This window comes from Leishmania major, chromosome 12 (genome assembly GCF_000002725.2).
Source record: "Leishmania major strain Friedlin complete genome, chromosome 12".
In the NCBI taxonomy this organism is placed as follows: Eukaryota; Euglenozoa; class Kinetoplastea; order Trypanosomatida; family Trypanosomatidae; genus Leishmania; species Leishmania major.
The window spans coordinates 116,394-126,624 of record NC_007253.2 but is presented as its reverse complement, the minus strand read 5'-3'; the positions used below and the strand labels follow the sequence as shown (position 1 = coordinate 126,624).

Here is a 10,231-nt window from a genome sequence, read left to right as displayed (position 1 = left end):
CTCGGCGAGCGGATGCCGTGTTCAACGACGTAAAAGCAAGTACAGAAATGATCGGACTGCATTCGCAGCAGCAGAATAAAGGCACACCCTCGTCTCCCAACACCACCTCACCGTGCGCGCACAACGCCTACACACCGCCGAAGGGAGGGAAGGAGGGAGGGAGAGAGAGAGAGAGAGGGACAGCGCAGGGGGCGCACCAATCACGGCTTTCACACACGCGCACCACTGCAGAGTCAGCTGGCGCAAGCAGGCAGCAACCGTAAGGGAACGCCGGTGGTGATGCGGACACGGATGGGGGAGAGAGGGGGAGGGGGGCACACAGAGTCCCCTTGCGACTCGTGAAAATTGCGATCACTGACGAACAAGAAAAGCAGGAGAAAGCAACCAAAACAAAACTAAAGGGAGTTGCAAAGGCGGGGCGCTGGCTGCCGCGTGCGTGTCTCTGTACGCTGACCCGTCTAGGGAGCGAGCAGGCTGAGGCACGGCGAAGTCACGCCACCCGATCTGGGCTGTCTGTCGTTACAAGAGAAGCTGAAGAAGGTGGTGAGGAGGAAGTGGAGCAGGGAAAGAGAGAAAGAGCGACACACGCAACAGCAGTGACAACGGCGGACGTCTACAGCCGCTCGAAACAAGAAATAAAGTGTATCGCGACGATGACCACGCGAGTTCTTTTCACGGAGCTAAGGACGTTGAGTGTGGATACCGGTGGGGATGGGACCGTCAAAGCCTGCCTCACATGCCATCCGCGTGGATGCATACGGGCTCCAGTGACTGCAAATATGGACTCGGCTGCGCGCGTTCGTGAGTGTGCGCAAAGGATGAGGCAGTGAGAGAGAAGAGAGAGGAGGAGGGGGGTGGAGCATTGGTGTAAGTGACGCCCATGCGTGTCTGCATGGGAGGAGGGGTGACCGCGAGGACGAGCCTCAATATGTTGGGGCTGCACACACGAGGCGCGTGCAGGCACACACACACACACACACACACACACACACACACAGTCAGCCTAGGTTCCGCATCTAGACGAGCGTTCGCGTCTCGAAGAAGAGGATGAAGAGGGGTCATCCGATTCAAGCTGCGTGCACCTGTCCACAACACCGTTGCTCCGTGCTCCTTCTTGTGCGCTCTCCCGCGTGGCCGCTCGACGGGTTGCTGTGAGAGCGGGGTGTGCCGTGACGGGCTTCCTTTGAACCGCCCCCCGCCTGAGCTTCCTCCGTCCCTGAAGACACGTAGCGAAAACGCACATACTCGTACGCGCGTGCGCATACCGCAACCGGCACCGACGAGCAACAACGCGAGTCTGCTCGCGCAGCTTAGAAATACACAAGGAGATACGCAAACACGCCAGCAGACCACCGCACACCTGCGCCGCCACCGAGGAGAAGAGAGCAGCAGACAACCAAGAACAAAGCGAAAGGTGCAGTGCAGCTCAGGCGTTTCATGAATTTCGAACGCGTCTATGGCTCTGCGCCACACCGCATGCGGCCATGCGCCACGCGACCGCCCCCTGCGCAGCCCTGTGTCACAGGCAGCCCGTCCGCGCGGTGCGAAGCAGCCGTGGAGACGCAGGTATCACGGCACAATGCGCCGACTCCGTCATCTGAGAGCGCGGCCCCTCCGCCTCACACTCTACCCACACCAGCAGGCGATGCGCGAGGGCCGGGGGTGGGTTACACGCTTGAGTCGCGCTTACGTTTCGCCCATCATATGGGGTGGCACAAGCGTGTGCACGGTCACAGGCCGCTCCAACGCCCCGCCATCCACAGCCCTAACCGCCGACATCAGTAGCGATGCATCGCTCTGCCCTCCTGTGCTTGCCATTCACAAGGCACGTCAGTGCTAGCGCTACTGGTTCTTCTTCGTGTGCGGGTCCGTCTCGGTCTGAAGGGGGGCGGCAGCGGCTGCTTTCCCAGCGGAGGCGGAAGTTAGCTCAGCACCGTCGGCCGATGACAGACCCGCAGCGGCCTGCATGGACCGTACGAGCTTCTCGCCTTCCTTATTCAGTTTTTCCCGCTGCTGGCGAATCCGTGCGCGGGCCTTGAGCACCGCCTCATCCTGCCGTCCTATCCGAATAATGAGCAGAGCAGCGTCCACCAGCATCATCGTTACAAGGCCGACCACGGCGTACAGCGTGCACCACTCTGACGACAGCCCGCGCAGGTAGCCGAGGTAGTAGCCAACACCGGCGCCGGTGAGGGCCATCACCTGAATGTCGAAGCCGATCGAGGCGTCGCGCAGAAATAACGCATACGACTTGGCGGCCGTCTCCGAACTTGCCGACGCCGCTCTCGAAGACCCGCCGCCGACGCCACCAGAGAGTGACGTATCCGCGCCTGCAAGATAGGACGGCACGCGCATCCTCGAAGGGTCGAGCACGCCGTACTCGCCAATCTCCACTGTCGTCAAGGAGCTGCGCACCGCCTCTTGGTGGGCCGCGGCGGACGCAGAGGAGGCTCCTGAGGGCGCGCCGCGGATGTGCTCACTTGTCTGTCCATGTGCGCGAGCTGACAGCAAGGCGTAGTAGTACTTGCTGGCAGCCTTTTCAATGGCGTCAATGCGTGCGTTCTTGCTTAGACGGTCTGGGTTGTCGTCCATGGCCGTTACTGCAGGGTTGAGGATGAGCGCAAAGGCGGGGAAGGTGGCGGCCGTTCTCGCAGACGCGGAAGACAGCGCGCCGGCTCTGGCCTCCTCCACGGCTTGACACTGCGCTGCAATGGCTGCCATGGAGACAGCCGGCGGCGACAATACACGCTGGACAAGGTCCCACGGCAGCAGCAGATCGTAATCGTGGAAGCACACCGAGATGGGCTCGGTGTCGCTGTGGTGCGCGATAGGGCTGTGCCCGACGCGAGCGCGGTCGCGACGCCTCCAGTCCCCGCCGAGACCGCGTTTCACGTCCATCGCCCCGATCGCTGCGGTCACCGTGCCCGTCAGCAGACGCTCCTTGAGCTGCTGGTGGCGCTTCAGCTGCTTGCACAGATAGACAAGACTCCAGAGCGAGACAAGGTCGCGCACAAGAAGGGCGATGGTGCGAGGCTGAAGGAGCGCGGGAACACGCTTGAGCTGGGCGAGTGCATCGAGGACCAGCTGTACAGTAGCCAGGGGCCCAGCTGCCTGCTCGGGGCGCTGAGCCGGCTGCGACGGCGCTGGTGACGGGGCCGGCTGCTGGCGCTGTCGAATGAGCTCATCGACCCGTGCTCCCGGTTGCCCTGCCGGCAAGGCACAAGGCTCTTGCTTGATGTGGGTGACCGTCTTTGCTTTTGGCGGCTTCTCTTGTTGCGCATCCTGCGACGGCTGCGGAGTCGTCTGTGGCGCTGCCTCGCACTCATCAGCTGCCGGGCAAGGAGCAGGGATCGATAACTCGTCACAGTACCAGCGCACGGCGTCACTGATACATGCCAGGGACTCGGGCAACAAGAGCGACGGCGGCAGCGGACAGCTGAAGCTGCTGGAGGACATGGACGCTTCAGGCGCGCCGCAGTTCGTTCCCTGCTGCTGAGCCGGGGCTTGGGAGTCGTGCGCGGCTCTCAACAGCAGCTGCTGCTGAGAGACGAGGTAGATCCACAGGGCACCCTCCAGCTGGGATGGTGACTGCGTATGCACAAGAGCGTGCAGGCGTTCCTCGATAAAGTCACGCCGGGCCTGCTGTATTTCAGGCGCGCTGGCAGCCGCATCGAGCAGCCTCGCCAGCGCCGGGGTGATGAGCCGCACGTAGACCATAATGTTACACAGAGGGAGAGCAAGAAAGAGCGAAAGACTGCTGCATGCCTGTGTGCACATGCGTACGCGATGCTTGTGTATGTATGTATAGAGAGCAAGGAGACGCGTGGAAAAAAAATATGGCGAAGTACGCAGAGACCACACGAGCAAGCAGGGATGCAAGTCATCGTCCAACAGCGATGCGGATGAGGCGGGTCACGCAACGCCCCTATTTCTCCAAGGGAGCCCAGCACATCACCCAGGTGTCCGCGCCGAAGACGACGCGGTGAGGTGAGCACCCCTACCGGAGAGGTGGCGTGGCTTGTGTCTGCCTCGTCCACCCCCCCCCCCTCTGCGACTTGTCGTCCCGCATCCAGGAGACCGCGCTTGCACTCAGCACCTCATCTCACACCATTAATGTTGTACTTCGTTTTTTCGAACGAGATCGAGTAGGTGCTGGATTCGGTGGCGTGTATCAGCTGTCGTTGTCCAACGCAGTCATCGCCTGCTGCGCGTAGGTGGACAGGAGCGTCCGCATGCCCTTCTTCATGGCTGCCCTTGCCCCCTCTGCATCCCCGTACACGATCTCAACGCCCACAACAGCCGGCGCGGAAGCTGCGGCGACGGTATTAGTCTTATGCCTCTCGCCTGCGCCGTGCCGGTGATGCCAAAGGCCCGAGAACATGCCCTCGAGCTCTGCAACGATAGAGGCAGTGTCCGTCAGCTGCGCGGGGGAGCTTAGGAGGCACAAAACAATGCCCTCCACGCAGTTCTGCTCCGGCACCCCCTCCCAGTGACCGTTCCACTCCATCGCCGTCGCCGCGCCACGCGCAGTTACAGTCGTCGTGTACCCGACGTGGCTTGCTACGACTGCTGCCAACGCACGCCGTGCCTTCACCATGTACCCCGGTTCTGCGATGTCGACGGTGAGGAAGGCCGTGTAGTGGGCATGGGACATCGCAAGCGCTCGCGTGGAGTCCGGCGAGGCTTGCACCTGCTCAGCCTTTGCGTGGCCGTCATCTGCCGAGAAGCCGCTGTGCTGCTGCGCAAGCCGCACCCCGCCATCGCGCCGCACACGCAGGCGCGGCAGCGTGTGCGTGTCGCAGCCGTAGAGGGCGATGCGTGTCACGAGTGGCAGGGTGCTGCTCCCATGGGCCGAAGCGCCGACGCTGTGCCCAGGGGACAGCACTGCGGAGCGCACCATCCGCACCTCTGCGACATGATCGCGTTGAAACAGCCGCGCCACAAGCGGGGCTGGAGAGGGCGTGCAGGTCACGCTGTGCGGATCCGTGTCCACTTCACTCAGCCATCGAACACTGCGCGTGTTGTCGCCGACGTGGCTGTGCTGCGCGCTGCTGCGACAACGCTTTCTGCCCCGTCGCCTGGCGTTGGACTGCCCCCGCGATGGTCGCTCATCATCATCATCATCATCATCATCATCATCGTCGCTTCGGTTATCCACATCGCCGAACACCTCGAATGCCGTGCATGCGGTTGCCGGCAGCATCACGGACACGAGCCACCGCTCCCGTTCACTCTGAAACAATCGAGCAAACAGCGCCGCGTCCGCCGCGCCGGTGTCGGCTACGGCTACCGGCGTGGCAGGGCACTCGCAGTCACAGTAGCTCTCGGCACTCACCCAGATATAGATGCTGGTGAGCTGCAGCGCTGCCGCTGTGCAGGTGCGGCGGGAGTGGCTGCAGGCGTCGGCAGAGTCGAGCGACACGTCGACCGCACTGGAGAGTAAAGCAGCGAGTGAGTCGCGGGCGGGCAGCGTCACTGCTCCAACGGCGCAGCTGAAGACGGTGTTCATGGCTTCGCCCAAGGCGGCCTCGCATGTGTCCTTCGCGTAGCCAAGACCTGCCGTTTCTTGCGTGAACGTGAAGGGCACCGCAGAGCGCGTCGAGGCAGCACTCGTGGCCAAGGGCCACGCGGTTACTGCGCCATCCGCGGTGCTCGCCAAAGTCCTGTTAGATTGTGTCTGCGCGGCGGCGAGAATCGCGTCAACGTTGCTTGCAGAGAGCATGGCCACGGAGCAACCGCGGCTTAGGCGTGCCGCTCGCGCGTCGTCGCTGTCGTCGTAGGTGGCACAGTGCCGCTGCGTCGCGCGCGCCATCGCCACGCCTCTGCGGCTAGGGTCCGTTGCGTGGAGACCGCCACCAAAAGCCGAATCGTGGTCTGCCGCCTTTGAGGGCGCCCACCCTGATAGGGAGAGGTCCCGCATCAGCTGCCCGTACTCGCTCATGCTTCCCCGAAGCACCGCCGTGGTGAGAAGCTGACGAGCCACGAGCGCCATCGCACGGGCGGTGCTTCGCAGACGCCGCTGCCGCCACCATGTGGACGCTGCCACTGTTGCTCCTCTTCCGCCTCTCAGTGCGCTGTTGCAACGACGTTGCGCCAGGCGCCCTCGCCGAGTGTGTACCGCACAACGAGCTTCATCGCCGCCCTCGGGGCCACCGTTGGCGCCCTGCGTAGCTGGCGCCTCTGCCTGAGCTTCACGGATATCGAGCACGTACTGCGCTGCCGTGCGCAGCGTCGTGTCGTCTTCGTGTGTCAGTCGCACCCACAGATGCAGGTACTCCTCAATAAGGGGAACGCACGCGCGAGCGAAGACGTCCACGGAGGCGGCAGGGATAGGCACCGGTGACGGTCGCTGCACGCGCACACCACGCTGCCACGCCGTCTCGGCCCTGTGGTGCTTCCAGACACCTTCGTCGCTGACGCGTGCCCGCACCTCCGCAACAGCATCCTCGCCGCTCTCGTTCTCGCTAGCGGCTCCTCGTGCCGCCTCTCCGCCGGTGCGGTGAGACACTGCACCGGCTGCTGAATATTCCGGTCGCGTTTCCGGTGGAAACCGCGGCGTGAAGCTGTCGGACGTCACCGTCGACGGTGGCACCGGCAAAGCACGCTGTCCGCCCCACAGAGGCGGACAGGGCGGCGCCGATGTGTCGCCCTCGGCGGAGCTGCTGTCCAATGTCGCCTCGGAGCCGTCGACAGCAGACGCGGAGGTGGGCTCGTCACTGCCACTCAAAAGCCCTGGCTCTGTGTCAGCACCAGCGCTCTTCTCGTCATCCTCGCCGTCGCCGGACAGCGTCTGTTTCAGCGGCTTTAGATGACTGTAGCCTAGCATTGGTGCACCGCTACCGCTGCTGCTGCCGCTGCTGCTGCCCTCGCGCTGCCCCGCCGTGGGGATCGGTGTTGTGTTGTCGGTGCCAGCAACAACGGTCGGCTCACGTTTGCCAGGTGTGAACACGTTGGCCGCCGTGGGCACGAGAGGCTGAAGCGTCGGCATCGACAACGGAGGTGATGGGGACGCTGGCTTCTGTGGCTGCAGATGCCGGTGCGGCTCCACCGTCGTGGCTGAGTCTTCCCGGTCCACACTTTGCTGCCGCTCCTGATGCGTCGCGCTCACGTCTCGGGGGCCCCTCGCACTGCCCTCTGTAACCGCCTGCGCACCAGCATCGTTTCCAATTATGTCCACTAGGCGCCGAGTCGGTAGCGTTGCTGGCAGCTCGACAGCAACACGTGGGTTCTGCGACTTGCAGCGCTGGTCGGCGTCATTGTTGTCATCGTCTGGCAGAGGGGCGACAATGCATGAACCCGTCTCACTGAGTGTCGGAGCTTGCTGCGGTTGGTCGCTTCGAGCTGCCTCTGCGGCGGTTGTCCCTCTTCGCGCGTCGGCCTTTGCCTGCTTCGCTCGCCGAGCCTTCTCCTCCGCCTCCGCGTGGTCTGCTGCGGCTGCCGCGTAGAGTGGGTTATCCCGGATAGCGGTGAGCAGCTGCCGGGCTTCGATGACTGCTGGTGGGACAGCGTCGGCCCGCGATGACAACGACACGTCCGCGACTGCAGTGCGATGCGGCAGCGGCGCATCAACGTCATGTCCCTCTCCCTCGTCGTCGTCCACATCGTCGTCATCGCTGCCGTCGAAGAGGCTGCTCGCCGTGGAGACGGACTCCATCTCCATCTTCTCTGCCCAGTACAGCGCCTCCTCCTCGGGCACCGCCGCCGCCGTGTCAGCGTCACGCGCGGACGCCCTTTGCCAGTGCCGGGCTCGCCGGTGCGCATCGCGGCAGCGGAGCAGCATTTCCGCGCGGTGCGCCGGCAGCGACGCAAACAGCTCCTCACTGGCGTCCGACAGCCGCAGCGCGGCGACTTCGCTGTTGTAGGGTGGGCAGTAGACCTCCAACACCTCCATCAGGTTCACGGGGCATCCAGGCTGGCCGAGCAGAGCCGCTTCCTTGTCCAAGGAGGGCGACACCGCAGAGGGAGGAGACACCGTTGATTGCCGCTGCGGTGGCGAGTCGCAGCCATCGCCCGTGTTCCGGTAGGCGCCGCCGTCATCGCTACCGCTACCGTCATCCCTCTCGCACTCTTCGTCGTTACCGCCGTCGTGGCAGTACTCATCGAAATAGTAGTCCTCATCACCGCCGTCCCCGGAGTCACCGCGGCCTGCCAACCCTGAACGCCTCCTCGGCAACGTACCCGGCTTTGACCGCGGTGCGACGCGGCCCTGAAGACCCGAGGGGGATCGCACGGCGCCGCGGCCGACTGGCGAGCTGCTTCCGGCCACCGCAAGCGCATCACAGACGTCTTCGGTGCCGGCGGTTGGAAAACCCTTCGCGTCTGGGAAGCGCTCGTACGCCACGTGCGAGACGCGAAACCCGAAGAAGGTGGGGTGCGTCGGGAAGAAGAGAGCCCGCTTATTAACGCACCTCTTCTCGAGCTCATCTGCCGTGATGAGAGGGTCCGAGTTCGGGTGGCACAGGTTCAGGTACCAGCCGGCTTTACCACCACTCGCGGAGGCTTCTGCGACGGTGGCAGCCGTGGGGCCGGACGGCGGTGACGCGATGGGGTAGAAGGAGCTTGCCGCTTGTTGCCGCAGCTGGTGCGGAGTCTTGCACTCGAGTTGAGCATCAAGGCCCATCCGCTTCAGGAACTCGAGGCAATGGTCATGGTTCATCATGAGCTGGTCGGCCAACTCGGCGACCAGGATGGCATGTCGCACGCGCAGTTTTGGATAGACGTAGTAGTTGGGCAACACAAGATCCAGTACCGCGCGGTAGCGACCGTAGGTGAAGGACTGGAAGACGACAGCGCGCTGCAGCAGTGTCATGGGGGCAGACTTGCAGAATTCGAAGAATTGAAACCACTGCCGCGCCGCCCAGAAGTGGATGAGCTCAAGGGCCACCCGCACCGGCTGCGTCTCGAGCATGTGCGGCTGCTTCTCCAGCTCTCGGTACACCTGCGCAAGGTTGACACTTTCCGACGCGTTCTCTGGACACAGGCGAGGCTCGCCGTTCACGATGACCGTGTGGAAGCGGCAGAACGACGAGCGGTCCTCGACCTTCATTTCCTGCTGCAGGCCGTAGAGCAGCAGCAGTACAGAAAAGAACTCGGCGTTGCGGTGCCGCTGCTCTGCCCGGTAGAAGACGGTGAGGTCGGTGAAGCACTGCGACATGGACTCGAGGAACTGCTTCTTGTCTTGCATGAACCGCTGGCAGCCTTCGGGGGAGCAGCAGAGGTACGCCCCGCCCACGGCGAGTGCGGCGACGGTGAACTCGAGCCAGCGCACGCGACGGTAGCTCTCGCGGTGCAGCTCTTCCACGGAGAGCGTGCGACCCGTTTCGCTGTCCACGTATCCCTGAAGGCTAACGTTGCTCGGGGGCAGCTGAGGACCCCACGTCGTGCGGATACCGCGAAACCGGTCCCACAGGTAGCCCCAGACCCGGAAAGGCTCTGCGTAGACGAGGGGCGTGTGCGGCACGCGCAGGTAGTGCTCGACAAGAAAGTGCATCGACTTCTCCAGCGCCAGCGGCGTCCGCTGCTGCGCCGGATCAATCGTCTTGCCTGCTGCGGATCGGCTGTACGCCTCTACTTGCCCCCACACGGCGCTCAGACGTGCACCGCCGCCAAACGCATGTGACGATGCCGAGGGTGAGGTGTTGAGCGTGATGAGCTCGAAGTCTTCGCGCCGCTCCCGCTGCGCCGGGTCGCCGCCACACATGCCGACATAGCAGCCGCGGATCAGCGGCTTGGCGGCCCACTTATCACGCAACTTGCAAAAATCTGAGAAGGGCGACAGCGACAGCACCGTCGCAATGTGCGCATCGCTGTAGGGGGCATCGACCGCTTCAGCAGTAGTCGATTGGTGGCTGTATGGAGATCCCTGCATCTGCAATGTTCAATCACGCAAGAGGCAATGGCGAACACCGTTATCGTATGAGCTCTTCACCTGCCATCGGGCGCCCAAGAGAGAGAGAGAGAGAGATGGAGGAAGGGAAGAAGACGGAAGGGCTGTGGATCGAGTGGAGGGAGCAGCGGAGGACATCAAACAACAACAAAAGAGGCGGGGCGGCGCGTGTCGAATCCGGTTCCCGTCACGAACGCACAAATCACTCGCATGGGGCGGGGCGGGGCTACCGCGGTGGCTCTGTGCATGTTTGCGTTGCGGTCGGGAAGCGGCGCACCGTTACGCGTGTGCCCAGAGGACTCGCACACACGTGCGCACAGGCGACTTAGGAGCGATTTGGCGGCT

At 63.6% G+C, this 10,231-nt stretch overlaps 2 protein-coding genes across 2 annotated transcripts; both read right to left on the bottom strand.

Annotated features, from left to right (window-relative positions):
• Window positions 1-1,842: 1,842 nt before the first annotated feature.
• Window positions 1,843-3,777, bottom strand: LMJF_12_0310 (conserved hypothetical protein; the record flags this gene model as incomplete). Its single annotated transcript, XM_001681584.1, has 1 exon — window positions 1,843-3,777. The coding sequence occupies one exon, from the start codon at window positions 3,775-3,777 to the stop codon at window positions 1,843-1,845; it is 1,935 nt and encodes a 644-aa protein (XP_001681636.1).
• A 394-nt stretch (window positions 3,778-4,171) lies between these two features.
• On the bottom strand, window positions 4,172-9,868 carry LMJF_12_0300 (conserved hypothetical protein; the record flags this gene model as incomplete). The annotated part of the gene is made up of 1 exon (XM_001681583.1): window positions 4,172-9,868. One exon carries the CDS (start codon window positions 9,866-9,868, stop codon window positions 4,172-4,174), a length of 5,697 nt encoding a protein of 1,898 aa, XP_001681635.1.
• Window positions 9,869-10,231: the final 363 nt, after the last annotated feature.